Raw genomic sequence first — 24,745 nt, 5'->3', positions numbered from 1 at the left:
ATGTTCTCTTTTAGATGCAGAAGATTAACTCCATCTGTGGGAGATGTTCTCTTTTAGATGCAAAAGATGAACTCCTGGACATAGGAGATGGACTCCTGGGTGTAAAGGATGAACTCCATCTCTAGGAGATGTTCTCCTGGGTGTAAAGGATGAACTCCATCTCTAGGAGATGTTCTCCTGGATGTAGAAGAAGAACTCCATCTCCAGGGGTCCCTCGCCTCGCTGGAGGGCCCCAGCCTGAATCACTGGCATCAGGGCGCTGTCCAGAATCTTCATGTACTGGGAGGGCAAGGCCTGCCCGTTGCTGCCCGCGAGGTAATCCGTCTGAGGGGTAAACAAGTCCTATTAGATCAACATCATCATGGTCGCAGGAGTCCATATTTAAACCCTTCTCTTACTTATTCTCAGTTATTATATACCAGTCTGGATTATCATATAATGTGATGAATGTATTTCTGCAGTAGAATGAGTAACTACTGAGTTTAGTTTAAGTAGCTGGGTTTCCATCATTTGCACATTTCAATCATATTCATTAATATTCAGCTAAAGAAAACATGAGTCTGTGCGGGTTGCCATCCACTGTGCAAATTAAAAATGGATGCTCTCCTAATCAAGGAAGGAGTGGTGAACAGCTGTGGGCTCAAGGTTGTCAGGGCAATAAAAAATAAAAAACACCAGCCAAAATTGCAGCAATTGTGAATTGATACGAATAATTCCATTTTGTTCAACCTGGGTTTCATTGCACCCTATGTAAATTGGGAGTTCATCCGACCCGCTCTAGCGAATCCCTTTTGTTTTCGCAATAGAAGTTTTTATGCAATTTGTTAAGCATTTCTGGTCAGGAGTTCTTATAAATGCGCATTGAAAAGTTGGATGGAAACGGAGCTATACATGAGAATCTTTGTTTTTGTTATAAAGATATCCTTGCCTGCATCCATAGTGAAGGCGGAAAAACTGGTAACTACTGCTGTTACTATACAGCTAACTGCACAAGTGGTGCAACTTGCTGTAGGAGGCTGAGCTGCTTGTCTGACTATTTCTTTTAAGCAGTAGGGTGACCAAATGTCCATGTGGACCAATCACAAAGGCTCTTACACGCTGGGTGTCCAGCGTGACACGCAATCCTAGCTTGGCCATGCCGTCCTCCTTCAGCAGCTTGAGATAGGAGCACAAGGCCAGGCAGAACGTCCGCGCCAGCCTCTCCGTCAGCCGGCTGTAAGTGGTGGGGTTCACCGGCCCATTGGCCTGCTTGTCCCTCTGCAGGAAGAACACCTGCAACACACACAGCACACACACAGTATTTCCAAATGAAAAAAAAAAAGAAAGAAGAAAAACAAGCATAATGTTCCTATGTTCATGGGTGCGTGATGACACGGCACGGGTAGAGCACGCTACGGTAACAGGACTTGTGGGCGCACATGCACACCTGTTTAGGTCACACCCGAATCACAAAAGGACTGGATGAACATCCTAATGGCTTTGATAGCCTTGTGATGACTGTTTGTCTTTCTACATGCAGATTGGAAGCAGGTTAAATGCTGAAGCCATCACTAGAGACAACAGAAAATAACTGTTTGGCAAGCAAAATGGAGAAGTTTTATTAGCCAATTAGAGTAGTGTTATTAGCAAAATGGAGTTGTGTTATTAGCATAATGATCTTCAGGAATTCTGCATTTATTATGTTTTTTAAATCTCATAATGAAGAATGTTATATTTTCAGTTACAGCACCTCTGTCCAGCGGATGACCTTGCCGTTGGCCCGGTACTCTGATTTCTGGAACATCTTGATGCTGGTGATGGAGTCCATGGATTTACCATCGATGGGGCTGGAGATCCTGCGGCCCAGGGACAGACAACAGCAGTGAGGATTATAGAGAGCAGGGGTACGCTGCTAGTCACTGAGCTAACTGAGCTAACGGAGACACACAGGGACGAGGGATCGGTGTGTGTGTGTGTGTGTGTGTGTGTGTGTGTGTGTGTGTGTGAGAGAGTTAATCATCACCCTTTGTTGAAGCGTGGCTCTTGGTCCAGCCACTGGATGTACACACACTCCTGGTTGTCCGATTGGTCGAGCTTTCCACAGGTGACGGTGAAGTCCTTCATCTCCCGTAAGGAGCGCCGGAGCTCCACCATGCTCTCCATGGTGATCTGAACCATCAGACCATCTGTGTGGAGGATTATTTTGGCACACATGATTACATACACACACACATACACACATACATACAGAGCCAAAATGTCAGACATTAGTCAGTATAAAGCAGTGAAATGCTAAAGGTCCATTATCATTCACCGTTATGGTAAGAGAGGCAAAAGATAAAACCACTGCCTAATATGACGCAAAACAGCCTCCACCACAGACACCAAAGACAATATTACCTTCGACAATGCTCGACTTGGCGAGGTATCCAGAGGATATTTTCAGAGCTCCACTAAACACAAAAAAGCAGGCGCCGGTAACTGAAACAAATAAACACCCAACTTACAATAGCTCCAAACATAGGCGGTCCACAATATGTCTACAGACACATACTGCCCCCTAGTGGCATCAGCTTGTCATTGAAATCTTGAAAAATGTCTCAAATGTCTTTACATAATCTATACATGTAAAATACCTCATTTAAGTGTTGTATGAATTTGTTAATTTTTATTATATATTTTAATTGAATACATCCATGACTGGATAAAGTGATTTGCTGAGGACCATTCAGTCATTTAAGCAGTGTGTGGGTGGGTACCTCTCCGGGGCTTGTTATGGATGCTAATGGCCTGGGTCTGGTACTGTCCGTTCTCGCTCTGTACACAGATCAGGTGCGAGTCTGCATTCTCATTAAAGCACGCGCCCATGGCCAACACATGCTCATTGGACTTGTTCAGGGCCTTTAACAGCTGTGGAAAAATATATATTTGTTTTAATTTGCAGATAAACCTGATGTTTTCACTGAAAGCAACTTCCACTAAGCACAACCAAGTAGGTATACTGAAATGTATTACTAAAACAAGTATAAAGTTTTTGTTTAAATTAACATTTCAGGTTGGCTTTATTGCACAGAGACGGTGAAGGACATTTTTTAGTTCCTATGATAAGAGATGGTTTTTACCTCACTGTGCCGGGTTTTGGGTATTTTAATGCAGGTGCTTCGAGCCTCCATGTCCACCATCAGGCCCGTTACCACTGGCAACGTGTAGCGGTAGAAACGGAAGTCCTTTAAATGACAAAGGCGGGGAGACACAAGACATGGTCATCTGATTTACAAATGCACTTTTGAAAAAACACACATATCCAATGAAGGCTCAAGGTCTGTCAAGATCAGCGTGTCTCACCACAAGCAATCTCATGATAGTGTGGCTGGTCTCTCCAAACAGAGCCTTCCGGAAGCGTACGCTGAACAGGGGGCAAGGGTAAACTGCACACAGAAGACAAACAATAATGAGATCAGTCCGCAGCCAATTTTCCTACCTTGAAGAAACCACTGACTTAGAGGAAGCAACCAGATATGTAATTTTAATCAAACAAAACATTACTTTAGACTTTGATCGGAACAAAGACAAAACACAATTATGACTCATTGAGTCCCCTCTGGCTTAGGCATATCCGTTTCCAGATGTTTGCGATAACATTTGAGGGTTACCGGACAACACAGTCAAGGTGCTTGACTCCGGATCTTCCTAAGCACTTAACTCATAGATTTACATTACATTACATGTGTCGTTTTAGCAGACGCTGTCATCCTGCAGTACAGATGTACATTTTCATCAATAGCTTATGTGTGCCCCCTGGCGTTTGAACCCCTGGTCTTGGTGTTGTTAGCACTAGTCTCAACCAACTGCTCTACCAGTGGAGCGAAAGGGACACTTACACCTGTATTCGGCCCCCAGGCGAAGCATGAGGCGCAGGGGGAAGGCCTTGGCCCAGGGGGTTTCGGCTCTCAGGATCAGGAGCCCAAAGAGGAAAGGTTGGCTGGGCAGCGGGAGGCCGTCCAGGGACTGGAAGGTAGGGCGGATGTAGAGGAACCCGGCGTGCTCTTTGCTACCCAGCAGGCCTCTGCTCACCGTGGAGTGACTAAGGTGATTTAAAACCTTCCCTGGTCACAGGAGAAATTGGCAGAAAACATGTTTAATTGGCAGGAATAATGTATGCCTGGTCCCAGCCACATTGTTTGTTTTCCATTTACAGCACCAGGACTGTGCACAATAGCTTTTTAAAGCGCAAACACTGTATAAACAGCTAGGAGCATGAGGAGAATTTGGCTGAATTTAATGGAATGTACAATGGATTCTATTCAAATCCCTGACCTTTAAATACAAGTCAGAGGGGAGCATCTTAACATCATAACAAGGGCCCAGTCCATGTAGTGGTGCCGCAGTGGTTACCTGCGAGGGCGTCTCGATAAAGCTGAATGAAGTGGGTGAAGATGTCCCGGGGAAAGGTCTTCTCGTCGGGCAGGCACTGCAGCAGAACCACCACCTCGGCCTGGCCCACCGCGTGCATCCCCTTCGTCATGACGCACCAGCACCTCCTGTTCACATCTGCACACAGCACAGCCTGGTGTTCATCACCTCACAGCTTCAAGCAAGCAGCCAACATCGTAATAATGCAGTGTGTTTGACTCGTCGTACTTATTTGACGTCGATCATCTATGTATAAATATTTATCATAATACAGTGGGGAAAATAAGTATTTGACCCCCTGACAATTTCGCAAGTTTGGCCACTTGTGCGTGATCTATAATTGTAATGGTAGGTCTATTTTAACAGTGAAAAACAGAATATCAACAAAAACATCCAGAAAACTGCATTTTATAACAGTTATGAATTGATTTGCAGCAAATAAGTATTTGAACCCCTACCAGAACAGCAAGAATTCTGGCTCCCAATGACCAGTTATGTGCCCACGAGGCAAACAGACAGTCATCATTAGGCCTAACAAGGTACACCTGATCTCAACTGGTGACGTGCATAAAAGAAACCTGTCCAAAGAATCATACTACACACCTTTAACCTCACCACCATTGGCAAGACCAAAGAGTTGTCCAAGGACGTCAGGGATAAAATTGTAGACCTGCACAATTCTGGAATGGGCTACAAAACCATTGGCAAGCAGCTGGGTGAGAAGCAGACAACTGTTGGTGCGATTATTAGCAAATGGAAGCAACACCAATGAACTGTCAATCGCAGAACCCAGAACTACACAGGGGGAGCTTGTGAATGATCTCAAGGCAGCTGGGACCCCAGTCAGCAGGAAAACCACCGGCAACACACTACGTCGTAATGGTTGGAAGTCCTGCAGCGCTCGCAAGGTCCCCCTGCTCAAGGAGAGCACATGTACAGGGCCGTCTGGAGACAGAATGTGGTCAGATGAGACCAAAATCAAGCTCTTTGGCATCAACTCGACTGGCTGCGTTTGGAGGGGGAAGAATGCTGAATAAGACCCCAAGAACACCAGGGGCTGTTTCTCTGCCAAGGGTACAGGACGACTCCACCGCATTGAGGGGACCATGGATGGGGCCATGTACCGTGGAATATTTGGCTTGACCCTCATTCCCTCCCATTGAAAACACAACCTTAAGGATTTGGAGAGGATCTGCAAAGAGGAGTGGACCAAAATCCCTCCTGATGTGTGTGTAAACCAGGTGACCAACTAGAAGAACAGTCTGACGTCTGTGCTTGCCGACAAGGGTTTCTCCACCAAGTACTAAGTCACGTTTTGCTAGGGGTCCAAATACTTATTTGCCGCAACAAATGCAAATCAATTCATAACTATTATAAAATGCTGTTTTCTGGATGTTTTTGTTGATACTCTGTCTCTCACTGTAAACATAGACCTACCATTACAATAATAGATCACACATTTCTTTGCAAGTGGGCAAACTTGCAAAATCAGCAGGGGTTTAAATACTTATTTTCGCAACTGAATAATGGAATATGTAAATAATATACTAAACTGTCAAATGTGTCTGATATTAAATCACGTATTAGCTGACATACAGTTGATAAGCTTGACCATGGCCAAGAGATTGGCGTTGAGGACGAAGACCAGCGGCTCTGCTCTGCCCCCCTCCAGCTCCACCATCAAGGACATCTCAGAGGGCCTCTCCTCCACGGTGTAGTCTGAGGTAGGGAGGGGAAGATGAGGCTAAGGCCCAGCTGGACATTCCAACAATGAGCTACGCTAATATAAACACAGCTGTAGCATCAACTAGCCCTTCAGCAACATCCTCCACGAGGATATCATGACGATTTACAGAGCTTTTTCTCCCTATATTACTCTTGGACTTCTTTGAACCTACATTTGGAACGGACATATCCATACCTCCCTTGACTCCAGTCGATGTTAGAATAGGAGGAAGGCCTTCGGATGGGATCAGGTTGGTAGAGCTGCCAATGGGACTTCCCACCAGAGCACCCATACCCCATCCAGAGGGAGCATCCGCAGCCTGTTAGGGGCACAAACATACAAATTTACCAGCAATTAAGAGCTGACTTCTCTATGTTATTCATTTCCAACTTACTAACTGCTCATTTATTGTTTGGAGAATATAATGGGAATGAGAAGCAGTGTGCCTTGGCAGTGGCGCACACCATACCAGCAGCAATGATGGGCGTGTAAGCAAACAGAAAGACGTTTACCACAACCTGTCCTCCTGTCCCCAGCACTGAAGGTCTTCTTGGCTGAGAGGAGTTGGACGGTCTTTGATCTAGCGTTCCAGTGGAGTCCCTGGCGTCCGAGTCAGGCAAGAGGCCGTCCGGAAACCACACTCTTCTCGGATCTTTGGGGGCCGACCCTGTACAAGGCGAGTCACACCGAAGAGACGAACACAGACAAATAAATGTAGATGAGGGGGGACACCTTTTAAGAAATGTAAGCCCACAAAAGAAGCCATTTAACTATGTAAGCAACTGCAAGCTATATTTTGTTGTGTGCGTTTTATATGGGTGACTACATCCACCTCCACCACTGCCCAATAATACCCACTGTTCATGAGAGTGAAGTGACAGCTGACACAGACACGCCCCTCCTTCCCATCCAGGTGTGTTAATCTGCACCTCTGATCGCAGCAAACTACACAGAACACCTGCATGCCACAGACAGAAGCACCGTCAGAGGAGACATACACACAATACACACCCACACACAATACACACCCACAGACAGACAGACAGACAGACAGACAGACAGACAGACAGACAGACAGACAGACAGACAGACAGACAGACAGACAGACAGACAGACAGACAGACAGACAGACAGACAGACCGACAGACAGACCGACAGACAGACCGACCGACAGAGACATATGCACACAACACACACATTCGGAGAAATACACAGACACACACACAAATACGAATGCTAATCCACAGGATTTTATCATACAAGAGCAGCAGCTAGCCCCAAGAGTCATTAGTCTCCATTGTTCTATGTAATTGAGAGAGTTAAGTAGGCTTGTTATCGCACTCCGGCTTCGCTCACACTGACCTTTCCACAGGCCCTGCAGTGGTGCCTCCTCTTGGTGAAAGTGAACTTGGCCCCGCACTTCATGCAGGCCGGAGCCTGGGAGTCGGGGACCCACACGGGGGCCACTTCTCCCAGGGAGCCGGAAGGCGGCGTGGCGTCTTCATCGAGGGTCCCAGCCGGGTGGTCATTGTCAGGGCTGGGAGTAGCCACACAGTTAGCTGCTCCTCCTCCACCACCCACGCCTCCTCTTCCATCCATACCTGGCTCCTTCTCGGGCTTGACGCCGAAAGGCAGCTTGCAGACCTTGGGCTGGGCTTCCAGCTGGCGCCTGAGGTCATGATCCTGCTCTCCGCCGTGGGGAGAGTCCATCGGCAGGACGGAGGCCAGCCCCACCACGGCATCCTGCTCCTCGGAGGTGGGCGTCTGCTCCAGGCCGCTGTCTTCCTCCACCTCTTTCTCCTCAATGACAGAGTCCTCCTTCAGACGGGGTATCTGGGGCCATCTCTCGTCGCCCAGTGTCTCGGTGGAATCCCTCAAGGTGGTGTAGCCAAAGTGCCTCTCCCCCCACATCGAGAGCGTGGTCACCGCTTGTCTCATAATGCTTGACGGGGCAAGTCACATCCTTTTTCCAAACTGGTCATTATTCACCATTACTTTCAATGCTAAAGTGGCCAAAGAGCTTTGGGCAAATCATTGTATTTTCTGCATGCTTTTCAGGGTAAAGTGCAAGCTAAAGGTTTTTCCATTTATAAGTCTTGAATCAGTGGGATCCATGCTGATGCAGTGCATAAGTGGATTAAATAAACTCACTTTCTTCAGGGAAAATGTTCAGAGTTGTACATCACTTGTCACCATTACATTCTCTGGTGCCTGTGAAAGACAGTCCAAATAATTAAAAATGAGATCGTTGTTTATAAATCTGCATACCTGGTGGACATCCTTTTGCTTCATTCCCTTCCCTATCAGACTGTAGCATCCCTTATCTCCACCCAAGTGAGACATAGCCTTTCCCTTTTCTGCCCACTCATCTCACCCTAGGAGGCGTTACAAGCACTCACTCGTCAAACATGCATACCACACACAATCCTACAACTGTCTATGTGGGTGATTCTGCTGAGTTTGCGAGTGTTCTTCCCTGCAGCTGCAGTAAGCTGGATGCTCCTCAGCCCCATAACACCAATCATTGAGGCTGCTGTAGCCTATACGCTCCATGATCCCACTGCAGTAACACCGACGGTGCAAAGCTTCCTTGTCATATGCCACATGTTTAATTGCAGTATCGATACAATATAGGAAACGCTGATTTCTTAATTCTGTAAATAACCCGACGAATTAAGCAAACAATATCTACAATGTGTAACGATTGCTTTATTATTATCTGGTTTGTATGACGACGAAAACACTGAGAAGCTAATCTCACGCCACTACAACAGCTAAGCTAGTGACAGAAACCGGTCGTCAAACTACTCGATCAATGGGCGCAAATATACAGGATAAAGCACGGTCTTCCCTCACTATAAGCGAAAAGCGTCGTCACACAAATGGTCAAACCTACTTTTAACTTTGGAATATAATTCCACTGATCAAATTACCCCTTCTACATTCTGCAAAAATATCTGACAACTGCATTGCAGACTCTTTTCCCCTCATCGAACCCCCTCCTCTCCTTACATGTCATGATATTATACTGACTGTTCAATGCACGGTACACCACAACATTGCTCTTATGAAAGATTACACGGAAATGCTACGCAAAATGAAACGCGCTTGTAAATAACTGGTGCACGTGTGGTGCTCCTCTTGTCGCGATGGCAAATTAATTGCTATATCGACCACTGAATACGGCAATGCGACAATTTGTCAGTACTACGATTCTCATCTGTAAGCTTTTCCATCGTTGTTGTCAGGATCAGGACATATCATTTAACACCAACCAATTAGAATAGGCCTAGCGATTTCCAGTGATTTATAAGAAATAGGAGCGGCGTGATTTTATGCATGCTGATTCATACGATTAAAAATCGACATATGGAAAAATAGCCGTGAGCTTACCTCCGAAATCTATTTCAAAAACTTAATTTTTAAAATCCCCAGTCGAAACAAGGCACGCATTTACAGCTTACCCGCTTCTCCTTCGTGGCCAGCACCTGGGCGCTTCTGTGCAGACGAATGAATTGTGCATTTGCAGTGGCGACAAACCAAAACACCTGACGGTAAGCGTTCACATCACAATCCCTCCCACCAGATTTCGCAGGGTCCGCTGAACCGAGTTGTGGTCTCAGTCGTCTCTGAATCATACTTCTGCCAAACACCTTTTATGTGCTACTGAAGTACACCAGCCCCTCTACGTTCAAACTGACTGCAATGCATAGGATTATATACGTAATATAAACTGACCTGAAATGCGTTTTCATCACTACGCGCCACTTACGGGCGACGCTTGTCAAATCCCCTGGGAATAAGATTTAATTCTACTATCCATTCAATTCATAGCTCAACATTCACCAGTACACATAGGAGGTATTTTTTATTTTACTTTCCATCATATTGACCACAGCACCATGTAACAAAGGTTAATTAGTTTTATTGTGTTTCATAAACCGAAAAAAAAATATAATAATAATTAAGACTACATTTCATAACCACTGCAATCAAGACTGGCAATGTGGTAAAAGGTACTGAACCGTTAATTGGGCCAAGGAAGGGCACCCTATTCCCGGACAACTGCAGCGTGCTGGTTTTCTGGGTAACCTTCAAGTCTCCAAGCAATTAAGGCCTGAATAAGCACCAGCCTTTTCTCTCGTCAAACTATTTCTACCATCAAATCGGAAGAGGGGTGCACTAAACCCCCCACACCCCAGCTCTTCAGGAATAGCGTAACACATCCCCCCTTTCGACTATAGCGTGGTCTTTATTTTAAGTGCATAAGACCGTTTTTGAAGAGGATAATCTGGGTCAGACTTCCGGTCACAATACAAAAGTCTCTCTGGTTTGCTGGATAGCATTGAAATGATGTCACGTTCATCTAAATTAAAAACACTGAATTGACAAGCCACGACTTGAAATTGCAGTCCCATTCAAAACGTGACGGGACTCAGTTCGCCTCATTTTTCGAAGCTTCATCAAAGTTCTCCACGAGATCTGTGGTAAAAAAAAATAAAACCCATGTTAGAAACCTCTAAAACACTCAGAATTCAACTGAACAATTTATGTGCCAAAGCTTTAAGAATAGAATTGAAAAGCCTTTAGTGCCATTGTATTAGCATATAACGAAACTAGAGGTCATGGATTCAATTCCCAGAGAGTGAACATACTAATAAAATGAACAATTTAACTATAAAATAAGGCAAAGAAAGGCATTACTGCTAAGTGAATAAAAGTAAACAGTTTTGAAACCAACTTAAAAGCCCAAATCGGACTCAGTCACTACCTGGGACGTCATCATCTTCTTCCTCAATATCTTCTGCCTTTGGTGCTTTGTGGTCAAGGCCTAAAAATGACATCAGGAAAACAAGGTTTGAGCAAAAAACACACAAAAACTTCAGCTAGATCACCTGTGCATAAAATCACTCTTGTGTCTGTAGCAATCCACCCCCCACCACCCCATGCTGCAGTCCATTTATAGCATTTGTGTGCCAACGTGCCCTCCAACACACACCTTGCCGCGGGTACTGTTCCGCCAGTTTGCGCAGGCTTGTGAGGCTGTCTGCTCCCAACTGACTGAGGATGCCCGGGAGCATCTCTGTGAGCTGCTTGGTCTCAGCGTGACCTGTGATGGCGAAAGTGTTGGCCGACAAAGACGCTTGCACTTTGGGGTTGTTGAAGTGGATCACAGTCCCGTCATCTTTGATCATGTTCACCTGAAGAGAAAATGGGAAAGGATTTGGACGAAATTAATTTTAAGGAATAATGTGAAATAATTATGAGCGCTTCTTTTCACAGGTCACATTAACACAATGACATTAACACTTCCTCAAAAGTATAGCCTGTTCAGACAACAGGTGCATCACAGTAAGACAGATAATCAGTCATAAAAAAAATGTAAACTATTTTCTTCCAGTTTTCCCTTTCCTAACATTATTCTTACATCAGAGCCTATAGAATTTAAAAACATCACATCATGTGCTTGGGGGTTAAAAAGCTGTTAATCACATTAAAACATTAAAATCCTTTTGATTTTGTAAGGTAGCCAAAACTGTGGTGTAAATAGGTGCCACTTTAGATGTGTCCTATATGTAGATCAACTATCCTTTCCACACAGCCTATATTATTATTCTTCTATTTACCTTGTGCTCACCACAAAAGCTTTTGTTAACTATTAGCCAACAAACAAACTCCAAATCCTTACCTCCTCGATACCAGCAATGTTGTTGACCGCCAGTTTCTTCAGAGAACTCTGCAGTTTCTTGTCATCAGCAGTTGCCGTTCTGTGCACAACCTTCTTCTTCCTACGTGCTGTGCCCTACTCGCAATATATAAACATGTTAGGCAAAGGCAATATAATGTCTACAAAGACTGCAACAGGACATTGCACTATCCACTATTCCTGATTTCGTTTAAAGTTAGTCAATATTGTGCATTAATGTATGACAACATTGAACCATGGAAGTGTCTGAACCCATTATGCTGCTTAAACAATACCAGAGTCTCTTTAATTATGCTAGCTAGATAGTAGTTAGCCGCAGTAATCACAAAACGAATCAGCAGCAGCTGAAACTCATGACCATTGGTTTGGATGCTTAAGTCTTTATACCATTAGCATCTACACACAAGGTGATAATTCTGTGAAATGAAAAATTGGAAAATTCAGAATGTAAACTAATACAGCCATTACTGGAAAGCTAACGTAAACGTTGGTTGAACAGCCGAACTCGAACCTCACCTTGCCTCCTATTCGGACTTGGGCTTGAAGTTTGGCTAATTTTTCTTGATTCATGATGTAACCTGCAATGAAGAACACCGTATAGTTAAGAGGGGATGTCAACAATAAAATAACCTGACAAGTAGGTACGCAGAGGATTACCCAGTAAACACGTTAACGTTAGCTAGGAATATCGCTGAGCAGGCAAGCTACCGTTACATCCATCAGACAATCTCTAATGTTAACGAACAAGTTAGCTAATACTCGCTAGCACATTGTGATATTTAATTGGCAAGATGGCTAGCCAAAACGCTGTCAATGTATATTTAAGTATGATAGCTAATGAATATTTTAGTAACGAACTGAGCAGCTGACCAAAATACAGCATCAATCTTACAAAACGTCAGCTCACAAGTGCCAACATGATGTTAGCTAGCTAACCTCCCAGCTGCTTACCGCGTTGCTAGCTAGCAAAGTTACCAGCAAAGTCTTTAGATATTAAACGATAGCTAGTCACATCGTATAGACAGTACTGCGACGAAAACCGAAACTATGAGATAAATAGGTGTCGTCATCAAAATAGATCGAACATTACATGTTCGCGAACCAAGAGCATTACGTTTTCACAGACCTGTTCCACAATCAGACGAGAAAGCATGCGGCGGAGGAAGATGGCGGATATGAGGAAATGTTGACGTGAGCTATCACGTGACTTTTCTTTTTTTAGAAGCTTGGATGCGGCGATTCGTGCATGGTCTGCCTGCAGTGAAATTATGATGTCATGAAATTTGTCTTTTATGTTCATGGGTCTAACATCAGTGATCAAGAGCCTGCTTCTACGTCACAAATGTATTTTTAAACTTTGTTTTCCATGATTTTTCACATGTGTATAATAGGAAACGTACTGGACATAATTGTATATCATTCAAACATTTTAATATGCAATATGCAAAGAAAATTTAATTTCCACTGGAAATCACACACAAAACACTATTTAAATCATATACTTTACACAGCACGATGAAATGTATTACAGAACATCTAAATTAACACTTACATTGGCAAAACAATCAAGAATAAAAATTGCAATTTACATACAAAATGGGCACAAAAAAGAATACACGGTACAGTCCCATAGTTTGTTCCTGCAGTAAGTTGTTTACATTACGACATTAGGCTTACCTTACGTAGGCTAATTACGTTGACATTAAGCTAATAACACAAAGTTAACTCTTTCAAGGCCAATTTTATGAACGCTGCAATGAGCTTAGTATCAGTTACACATATTCACAAATGTGTCCAAATAATTTATGTTGCATGCAAACATTATGATAACACATGTTTTAAGTACGATGTTACACAGGATCGGGGTCAGTTAAATTGTGCTTTGCATGATATTAAACACAACAAATGCTTTGGGGTATTGTTGTTGTTAATTTTCAACTACCTCAATTCATTTATGATTATTTCCACAGTCATATAAAATAAAATAAGCCTTTAATGCTTAACATGAATTAAGATCTGGCAAATGCATTGCTTGCTGAATTTGATCAGTCTCTCCAGGAAGCATTTCTGCACAGGTATTACCTAAAACTAAAACTGTTGTCCTTATATCACTCAAGTCAAGTGTGATATAGTTTAAGAGTTACTTAGATTGGTGAACTTTAAGAACATTGGCCTGTCAACTATTTAAGAGGTTGCAACACACAAACAAACAAAAAACAACAATGCCACAGTAGAAGACAAAAGTTTAACTTATAGACATTGGTTTAATTATGTGTTGTAAATAATCATATATATCTTTTATATTTTATTGTGAGTCCACATATCTGTTAAATGGCAGCATGGTAATACTATTTGATTCACACTTTTATGTCTGTTTTGCAAGGGACACACTTACCTTCAGACACCTTCAGTAATATAGGGACTATACCATAGACATGTATAGATCTATATGACTTATATATGTCTATGGTCTGTACCATGCATCTTACTTAGTTTAATCTCAGGGGCCATGTCTTGTCATATCCTGTTTTCAGGGTTAACAGCAGACTGTGTGTCGCCCTCAGGTATAGCGTCCCCATGTGGAGTAAGAGACTCAGGTCTGCTGATGACCGACGTGCTGATCTCCACCGACCTCGTCAGAGTTCCACACCTCCAGGTGTACAGTCGTTGAGGGTGTGAGCCACAGCATCGGTGGGTGACCAGGAACAGCTTCCTCAGGACAGCCTTGCGCAAGAGGATGTAAACCCACGGGTCCAGAATTTGGTTCCATGTAGCTATGCGCACTGTGAGAAGCATACGGGTGTAGGCGCGCTGATCTTGCTCATTGATGCTCAGGATAATGACATTGACCTGGAGGGATAGAAAGCCTATCAGGATGTAGATCATACCAACAACTTCCTGCACAAGTGGCATGTGAAGACCACTTGCAGCTGTACTTTACTGATCAGGGGCCGTATTCACAAAGCCTTTTATCTTACCACTAGGAGTGCTCCTAACTCGCGCTAAAACCTTTTACGTAGGAGTAATTTCTTAAAAGTGATTCACAACGGCTCTGAGACCTACTCATACTAAGGATAATACCAACTCCTAAGCTTAAGATAAGAACTCCGTCGCTATGGATGACGACGATTCTCATGCACGAGTTTAGAAGGGGTGAGGACGGTGATTGGTTGTTGACAGGCTCTCTCATTAAAAACTCATTCATGACGTCCCTCTAACAATCCTACTATATCAACTGAAAATAAGAGAATAACCTAGGCTTCAAATTAAGTCATATTAAATAGTTATGAACAGTGCAGTTAGCAGAATGCACACGCATGATGACAAGTTTGTGCATCCAACGGGAATGACAATTTGCACGATAAGATAAATAGAAAGCGATCAATATATAATATGGCAATTGCATGTAATCAAGGCAGTAATAATTAAAGCACCCAGCAAACTGTTAGGCTATTATATTTCCAGCCCTTGACCACTTCAAATATCAGCACATACGGCCCTTCAAGCCCTCCAATCTTAATTGATCAAAGCGAAACGAACGTGAACCGTAGCCTAGGCGAAAGCCTACTGGTCCCAGGACCAATAGCCACTGTCACCCCAGCGGCATCCAGCTGGTAAGTTCTCAAAAACCTGCGACCGCTCTCAGTTGAAATGCACGAGTCATCGGTACATCCAGGCCACGGTGGACGAATTATTGTAATGTGTGTCCCGTCACTGGACATTCCTGCGATCGCCATGGAATTTACTTTGATATTGTGTAATAGGCGATTGTCCAAAAGCAACTGGATAAACTGTTGGATGATGTGGGGTCTACAGTGCGTTGATAGTTTGATGAATTAAACGGCTGACTGATGATTCCCAGTGTCGTCAGTTGTGTTTTCCGCAAAGCCAAATAGGCTATCTTTATGTTTCCAAACATTTCACAACATTTCAGTCATTGCATCCCGCGCTAATTCTACGACAATATTAATACCTTCACGGTTTAAGCAATGTCTTTTATCAATTCCAAGTCGGCTGCAGCCATCTTACGATTTTTTGTGAATAGGTCTTAGTGATTTAGGAGTCCTCATGAGAGGTTTTAAGCTGTCCTAGACTTAGGTGCTACTTTTAGGGATAAAATATTTTGTGAATTGCTCTTAGTAAAAAAAATTAGGAGTCCTACATTTAAGACTGACACGCCCATTATTTTTAGGAGTTTCTCCTAAATTCGCCACTTATGACCTACTTTTAGCCCTAAGATTCTTTGTGAATACGGCCCCAGTTCCTTAATGATGCAAAAACTCAGCTATTTAAGCAGGGGCAACAGAGAGGATTATTCTGGTAGCCTCTAAGATTAATGGCAACAGCTCCCGTATTTCAAGTGCTTGGAGCAGAAAACAATAGCTTTGCTCCTCTCACTTGGCCACTTGCCTGGTGCAGTAAATTCTTCCCCACAGGGGAATGACACCCATTGTTTGGCTTGTACTTACTGTTAATTGGTGTTTATGTCACATGCGCATGCAGTTATACTTAACACTTACTGAACCACCTTAGAAACTGTACATATCTTAAGGCTGTTTGGCTTTTAAACCCTGACACACAAGAAAGGTAGAGACAGAGCACTGCTAAACCTATTCAGGTGACCTTCATCTACCTATCAGCTGTTTTGACAATGCAATAAAGTTAACTGATCACTTGATTACAGAAATCTTCATCTCATTCAAAAGAATATACTGTGTTTTTCGTAAATTGGGCTTAGACCTATTATACTAGGTCTCTTTGCATGTATTTTATTGCAGGGATTACCAAGGAACTTTAACATCTGGTTATGGCCAGCTGTAAATGTAGGTCAGGTACACAATTAGCAGGTTATGTAATTAAACAATAAAATGCATGTTGATAGAGAAATTTAATGAGGTCATTGTTATTGTATTTTAGTCTGCTTGCTTATCCTGTGTGATGAGGCCTACAGGAGGCATTCGCTCTTGCTGAGGCAAACCACCTGATTTTGTACTGATAGTCATGCATACCGCTCTTCTCTCAAGGGCATATTCTGAGATCACTGCTGTAACTTCGGTAGGGATGGGACGAGAGAATACCGCCCTTTGTGTGTCATGAAACCTGTTTTTTATACTCACATATAGGCTGGCTGCGCCCAGCTTTTCTTTGAAGTCTGTTCATGATATTTGGTTGTGAAACTCTCCCTCTTTTGCAAAAGATAAAGCGCTGAAATTCTGATTGCTGGTCTCTGTCTCATTAATATTAACGTCTTAATATAATTTATCTAACAAATGAATAGCATGTATTACAGAAAACAAATGCAATGTGGGTCCCTTCAATTTTCAAGCCAACAACACAAATGTAGCTAGAGAAAGTAAAGGTGCATCTCAATTTTTTTTGTTAAAAGTTAATTAAAAAAGTGACACCTTCATTTAATCTCATTTAACCTTGTTTTGATCTCGATGGTAACAGTTTACAGCTCATAAAAAAAATCAAAAATCCAGTATCTCAAAATATTAGAGCAAAGAATTTAAAATACAGAAATGTTGATCTGAGAAGAGCTCTAATCAGCTAATTAACTCAAAACACAAAGAAGTATGTACATTTATGCACCCAATACTTGGTTGGGGCTCCTTTTGCACAGATGACTGCATCAATGCGGCGTGACAGGGAGGCAATCAGCCTGTGGCAATGCTGAGGTGTTATTGAAGCCCAGGTTGCTTTGATAGCGGCCTACAGCTTGTCTGTATTGTTGGGTCTGGTGAATTGCATTTTCCTGTTGACAATACCCCATAGATTATCTATGGGGTTCAGATCAGTCCAGTTTGCTGGCCACAGTAATTATACCATGGGCAGAAAACCAGTTACCAGTCGCTTTGGCACTGTGGGCAGGTGTCCGGTATATTACTTCCAAATGAAATGCAAAATTTACACTGAGCAGCAGTTCAGTTCTTTTTCTCCTTTGCTCAGGCAAGGCGCTTCTGACGTTGTCTCTGGTTCAGAAGTGGCTTGACACTAGGAATGCAACACTTGTAGCCCATTTCCTGGACACATGTGCTTGATGGCTCTTGATTCACTGACTCCAGCCTTAAATCAGTCTTTGCTTGACATTCCTCTCAAGGCTGCGGCCATCCCGGTTGCTTGTGCACGGTTTCCAACCACACTTTTCCCAGTCAACTTTTCATAAATATGTTTTGATACAGCACTCTGCAACAAGGCAACCCTTTCAGCAATGACTTTCTGTGGCTTACCCTCCTCATTGAGGGTGACAATTAGTGTCTTCTGGACAAATGTCCAGTCAACAGTCTTCCCCATGATTGTGGATGTGTGAACTGAACCAGACTGAGACATTGAAGGCTCAGGAAACCATTGCAGGTATTTTGAGTTAATTAGCTGATTAGACCTCTATAAGACATTTCTGTATTTTAAATTCTTTATTCTAATATTTTGAGATACTGGATTTTTGATTTTCATGAGCTGTAAGCCGTCATCATCATGATTAAAACAAAAAAGGCTTGGTAACGTGCCACTTTATGTATAATGATTCTAGAATATATTAAGGTGTCACTTTTTGAATTAAATTACGGAAAAAAATGAACTTCTCCATGATATTCTAATTTTTAAGATGCACCTGTATATCTTGTCATTAGAATTATAAAAACTCATGAGATCAAACATTAAGCGCAAACTACAGTATTTATCACACCTAGTTTGTTCTTATCCCTTATAACGTCACAACAAGATAAATGACAGAGTACTTAGCTAAATGTATCTTTACATTCTCTTGTAGTTATGCTCATGCCAGAGATTAGCTCCCAGAATCCCAGAAAATAACCCCCTCTTACCAGAAAGGGGCCCCAGCAAACACAGGACACGATCATGATGACCAACAGCTGGCAGATCATTTCAGAGTGGTGGGCCGAGCTTTTCCGGTGGTGATGACGGCGTCGGTCACGATGGCTGTGTTGCCTTGACTGCAGGAGGGCAAACCCGGTCATGGTGTTGCACACGATGGACACGAGCAGCGCCAGCAGCCCCAGGGTGGAGAAGAGCACCGGGGAGAGGGCGTCCAGCCAGTCGCGCTCGCCCACCATCCGAAAGAAACACCAGCTGCGCGAGCACTGCACCTGGTACGGCCGGCGGAGCAGGATAGGCAGCAGGGCCACAAACAGGGCCAGGAGCCAGGTGGAGCCCATGAGCGTCTTCATGTGGTGCGAGGCGATGACAGCTGAGTGGAAGAAAGGGCGGGTCACCCCGAGGTAGCGCTCAACGGCCATCACGCCCCCCAGGAGCAAGGGGCTCAGGCCGAAGAAGACCATGGAGGCGCCGAAGACGCCACACAGGATCCGCTTGGGGTCAAACGCCTCCCAGTCCTTGCTGTAACCATAGACATAAAACACCAGGGAGCCATTGATGAGGTGGCCCAGGCAGTCGGTGACCACCAGGCCACTGGCGAAGAGCAGGAAGCAGGCCTTGGACTTAAGCCGGAAGCGCTGGTAAGCCTTGACCAGGATGAAGAGGGCGAGAGTATTGGAGAGGATGCCCACAGACATGGATATGATCGAGGAAATGACAGCGACTTCGGCATGGCTTCTGGTGCTGTTGGAGGTGCTGCCACCTGAGAGGCACCCTGTCTCTGAGCTCCTGTTCTGGATCATTCTTAGCCAACAGGTTCACCTACAGTGGACATAATGCAAGCATGGACAAGTTTGGTAAGATTATTGTCTTTTATTTCTGTGATAAGAGTATGCCATTTATATACACAGAATAGACGATACATTTTAAACCAGCCTTTTCAGTTATATTGTGATATTATAAGTGACAAAAGAAATACAATTCTACCCTATATCAATAACACTAGCCTATATGTGTCCATTTCTTTAACGGCTTATTATTCTAAAACATTTTGAGAAAAGACATTCAAAAGCTATGAAATACAAGTACATTTATGATTTGGAGTGAAGTAAAACCAAGTCACACTCATAATGCTGACACAGCTCTATTTGAATCCTGACCTGATAATAAAATTGCTATGATAAATGTTTAAAACATCGTCTCAGGACAGGTAGGTGACGAGATACGGCGTCTCTACAACACCACGAGGAGCTTTTTTTTTTTTTTTTATTATAACATCATTATAATTTCCCTGTTACTATTAGCCAAACGCACGTATTCATCCTCCAACAGGAACTAAAACTCATATATTAATTTAACTTTAAAGGTAGGCTAGTGTAGCAGATGAAAGGTCTCCCCAGTTATAAAGTGTCTTACCTTTGAGCGTATCTTCAGAAGATTTTCTTTAGTGATGAGAATATTAGCTTCCGATTATATCGACCATGACTACACCCTCAGTGATGTTGCTGATCAGGAGGATCTCAGTCCTCTTACTTGCCATCGGTAACTTTCACGTATAGAAGTCGACGATCCAAATGAATGGATTGCAAGAATAGGCTAGTTTCATTAACGAGGCGATACACATCGCATCCTCCAAAAGCGTGATAACTCTAACTTTCGTGGGTAACACAACTGCAAAAGCAGGGTTACAGTTTCTTGAAGTGTAACATCCATGGGCCTGTGTGAATTCATTAATCTTGGTTATTCGAGAGGTCGGTCATTTCTCACTTAGATGCACAAGATTCCGTGTGCCGCACCTGATGAGCGCTGGCTGGCGCCAGTAAAACTTCTGTATACCCATGAAGCGGGAGATGAGACACCGAGTAACAGAAAGCATGTGCTGACACACACACACACGCACACACAGCAACTGGACGTGCTGTTGCCCGTCTTTGGTTGAACAGGTTCCTGTCAACAAGTGGTGGTGTTTGAGGCTAGACACGGTGAAGTATACCTACAAATGCCTGGAAGCTGAGTGAGCGAATGAATAATGCCGCTGCCAAAAGATAATTATTATCCCTCAAGTAATGTTCTGGCGTTGACCCTTAATTATGCATCACCACATTTATTGCTTTCAGCGTTTGTTAGTGCTGCACTTTATAATGTTGTTTTGTCATGGTGGATGAAAATGAATTTAAAAAAAAAGTATAATGTAGGCTTTAGGGACACCTTTCATGAACATAGGCCAATATGCAACAAACATCTTTCGGCTCTTAATTTACTTCACTTATTCAAGCACATTTTCTCCTGTTTCATCTAAAAGTATCTTTGTGACCGTTGTAACAGCGGCCGAGAACCATTGTCAAATGGTTTGATGGGGTAGCCTAAAGTAAAAATACGGCAACAGCTATGCATTATTAAAACCAAATAAAGACTGATAAGGTTTTTTCTTAAAGAGGTGGTCTTAATAGTTTTTTTTAATGCCAATGAGATTGCTTACAAACCAAGGGTGTCACGTTTTCGCAAAGTGGCGAGCCTATTTCACCTGCTACGCTTGCTGATTGCAACCGATTGTAATGCATGTTACAATTGTCCTCCTTATATTTGGTGAAATAGTTGGACTATAGCATATTGCAGCTAATAATTATACTAGCATCTAGTTTGGAAACCACTGGTCACAACCACCTGTTATTTGTGTGCCTGTCAAAACGCACCAATTGTGCAGTCAAAATCGCAAATCGCACATGTCCCCCACAAAACACCTGCTGTATACGTTTTGACAGAGATTGATACAGGCTGAAATTCAGCATGCTCAGGATGTGAGTTTCAGATGCCAACTGAAAAAGTAAGCAAGGTTAAACTACCCACCAAGCAACTAGCAAGGTTACAAGTGTACCTGATCTCCCTGAACATTAGGCCATTTGTAATACATGTATAGGCCTACATGTATATAATGTTTATGTAACTCAATGCAAAGGCATGATTTTCATATTTATAACTTAGTAATTTATAACTTAGTAAAGACTGATAATATACAGCAGTAGAACTAGGCCTATGATTTAGTCTTAAAATATCATAGGGCTCTCAATGCGGTTGAACATTTTGAATGAACCTATAGTGGTTCACCCACAGTCACCTTTAATGTTGCAGGCACAGATAATGGACCTAATAGATGACTTCAGTAATGTTGTGGTGGTCTTGTGCAATGAGGAGAATCCTCCTGGGAATACCGCAGTAGCCTAATTGTATTGACACAGTTGTAGATAAACCGTAATGGGGAGACAATAATGTATGGCATGGACAGCACAACAAGCTCTAAGTAAACCAGTCTTTGTTCAGCTCGGGGACACTAACTGTGAGGTTACACGGGGACACTAACTGTGAGGTTACTTTGGTATGTATGGCAGGATTTTGAAATATTCTTGGGGAGGTAGACATGAACTCGGGTTTGTGTGGAGAGGGATGTAGCTTGTCATCCTCCAACTTCTCAGATAATGGGAAGAAGAAGGCAGTTCATTGATCCACAAGGCTCAGTCACTCTCAGTCCTCTCTCAGCGAAATATCACTGCAGCTGGGAATTTCATGTGTGTTTTGTACAGACATTAACTCCCATAGAAACGATATAATCAATTTCAATGCCCTTCAGTAAATTATATTTTGTTGTTCCAAGGAGTAACTTTAAAAAATGTACCTCATCCAGACCAGACGCCAATTATGTATGACTATTTATTAAGTAACAGTCCATGTTATGTTCCCATGGTAAATAACACTAGCCAAAGACAGAATATGTCTTGTAAATTATGTTATGGACTTTAAATATCTTGGGCTGGGATTCTAAATCGACTCCCTTGTTGCCATGACTCCCTTTTTTTTTTAACTCTGAGTAATTGTCTAACAGATTAAGCTCTTTTATTCTAATTACACTGTCTGACAAGCTGTTTGTGTACCAGAACAGTAATGTTGATTTGTAACTGACAGGGAACACTTCCAGCAACTCAGGGAAAGGGTTTTCAATACCTTTCAAACTCAGGGAAAGTGAAAGTGAACGCGTTTTCAGTAACTGGCTCATGTAGTTTGTGGCTCTACTAAATATGTTTCTATTCCATCTTGTGGCTGCAGGGAAGTCAATAAGTCATTAGAGAGTTCCAGCAATGTCAAAACAGCTGAAGACATTTCTATCATTAATCAGCCTTAATGATACTGTCTTTCTGGTGAGCCAATATAAAGTTGCAATGTAACTATGGAAACGGCATGAACTCAAGAGGTTCTGTGTGTACCATACAGATGGACAAGTTATGTTTGTGTTGTGTCTGCTGAACATGGAACAAATACAGACTCCTCTGTTGTGACAAGCTCATAGGGTGAGGTTGACATGCTCAACGTGCTCCGAATATAATAGGTTAAAAATGTATGCAAAAATGTCTCCCGAAAAAAAAAACCTCAATGTACTAAGTCTATAACATCAGCATTGATGCTAAAACGTATACATAACTAAAAGTTATTTTCATTCAGCAGGCTTGAGTTTTTGAAGAGAAATTCCAAAATGGTATTAATGAAAGTGAAAAACATGGAAGATGTGCCTGATGATGTCTACCTGTTCAGGCTTGGAGTGCAGCAGTTTAGGATGACCTACCCAATCAGAGAACCTGTCACTCACATACCACTGCCATCGTTACCTGGTCCTAAGGGGAGGAGGTGTTGGATATCACAGATGGCAGTAAATTGGAGGAGTGAATCTATCTGTCAGAAACATAAGGGTTCTTTCTAGAGAGAAAAAACTCAGAAATGTCCTTCCTGAGAGCTTCTCTAATGTTTCCTTCATCTGAAGAGGCTGATGGGAACCATGTCTTCAGCACAGCATCGGGAGATGATAGCTTTCCGTCTCCATTTTTTTGTCTGAAACCTCTTTCAGTGGGTAATGTGCCAGAGGTGCTAAGGGAAGACTTCCTCTGGCACGAGATTCTGTGGGTGTTAGGTCACAGCAACCGGCACGGACAGGCGGCAATCACCAGCACTTCTGTGTGGCACCAAATGGGGTCTCCAGTAATGCTCTTGGACACAACGGGATTGGAGACTGAAGGAGAAATGGCCCTGCAATTTGAGCTTCATGCTTTTCATTAATACTGAACCAAAGGCATTAGGTCTGCTCACCAGGCTCAATGACTCTGTTCCTGTCAACCGACATATTCTTTCCTGCACCAAGTCCAGCAATACAAGCAGAAGCCTGAAGAGTAGCTGCTGATATCGGACCACATGCATCCTCATCTGGCCCGTGTCTGGGAGGCAACAGTAATAATGGATGTTCAGTAACATGGAAACTTAATCACCAAGTGCTGCTTCTGCCACCACATCACTGAGATCCACGGGAAAACTAGGCCTGCCTCCCTTACTTTGCTGTGTCTGTGATGACAAAATAGTTGCCATAGTTGCCTGCCATTTCCAGGTGGCTGAGAATTTGGTATGAGATGTGAGTTACTGAGAAATATCTTGTCACCGGCACATGGTGTTCAAGCACAGAGTGTAGCACACTAATGCTCATGTCATCAGCCTGTTATTAAACCGCCAGAGACTGTGAGATTTTCCATTGTTCTGATGGTCTTCTAAGAATAGTGAATAGACCTTAATTCTTCAACCAGTAATTAAAAACATTTGTGATTATATATTAAAACAAAAACTCAGGCTGGGTATGTCTAGTTTTGGGATGACCTGTTCGGGCACCGAGTGGAGCATACTAATGTTAATGTCATCAGCCTGTTATTAAACTGTCAGAGACTGAGAGATTTTCCATTGTGCTGATGATCTTCTAAGAAAAGTGAATAAGCACTAATTCTTCAACAAGTAATTAGAAACATTTGTGATTATATATTAAAACAAAATCTAGCTGGGTATGTCTAGTTTTGGGATGTCTTGAGAAAAGCAGGAACTATAACAATTTCTCAATTCAGGGAACAAGAGTGGTACAAACTGTGAAAAGCACAATCAATACAAACGGATTGCTGGGTCTTGTCTGTGTTTAATGGCTCATTTGAAGGCGTAGTATATGACAGGACCTTTACAACACAGTGTGAAGCCATGATTGGCCACTAGATGGGGAAATGAGCTCAGTG

General features: G+C 42.9%; 3 protein-coding genes across 3 annotated transcripts; all 3 read right to left on the bottom strand.

Moving 5' to 3' along the window:
- Positions 1-162: 162 nt before the first annotated feature.
- zfyve9b (zinc finger, FYVE domain containing 9b) lies at positions 163-8,056 on the bottom strand (the record flags this gene model as incomplete). The annotated part of the gene is made up of 15 exons (XM_080860316.1): positions 163-324; positions 1,096-1,272; positions 1,730-1,835; positions 2,003-2,165; positions 2,380-2,460; positions 2,739-2,889; positions 3,102-3,206; positions 3,325-3,407; positions 3,861-4,085; positions 4,375-4,530; positions 5,989-6,111; positions 6,314-6,437; positions 6,631-6,785; positions 6,977-7,076; positions 7,481-8,056. The coding sequence occupies 15 exons, from the start codon at positions 8,054-8,056 to the stop codon at positions 163-165; spliced, it is 2,487 nt and encodes an 828-aa protein (XP_080716442.1).
- A 1,970-nt stretch (positions 8,057-10,026) lies between these two features.
- Positions 10,027-13,001, bottom strand: btf3l4 (basic transcription factor 3-like 4). The gene is made up of 6 exons (XM_080857777.1): positions 12,952-13,001; positions 12,342-12,403; positions 11,808-11,921; positions 11,118-11,319; positions 10,890-10,949; positions 10,027-10,600 (listed from the first exon to the last, which is right to left on the bottom strand). The coding sequence occupies exons 2-6, from the start codon at positions 12,393-12,395 to the stop codon at positions 10,554-10,556; spliced, it is 477 nt and encodes a 158-aa protein (XP_080713903.1). The 5' UTR covers positions 12,396-12,403; positions 12,952-13,001; the 3' UTR covers positions 10,027-10,553.
- A 1,341-nt stretch (positions 13,002-14,342) lies between these two features.
- Positions 14,343-19,462, bottom strand: ptgfr (prostaglandin F receptor (FP); the record flags this gene model as incomplete). Its single annotated transcript, XM_080860315.1, has 2 exons — positions 14,343-14,675; positions 18,650-19,462. The coding sequence occupies 2 exons, from the start codon at positions 19,460-19,462 to the stop codon at positions 14,343-14,345; spliced, it is 1,146 nt and encodes a 381-aa protein (XP_080716441.1).
- Between the last annotated feature and the right edge of the window lie 5,283 nt (positions 19,463-24,745).

Source organism: Sprattus sprattus (assembly GCF_963457725.1).
Source record: "Sprattus sprattus genome assembly, chromosome: 2".
NCBI classification, from domain to species: Eukaryota; Metazoa; Chordata; class Actinopteri; order Clupeiformes; family Clupeidae; genus Sprattus; species Sprattus sprattus.
Note: the sequence above shows the minus strand (reverse complement) of the source record. Positions and strands in the feature narration are given on the sequence as shown.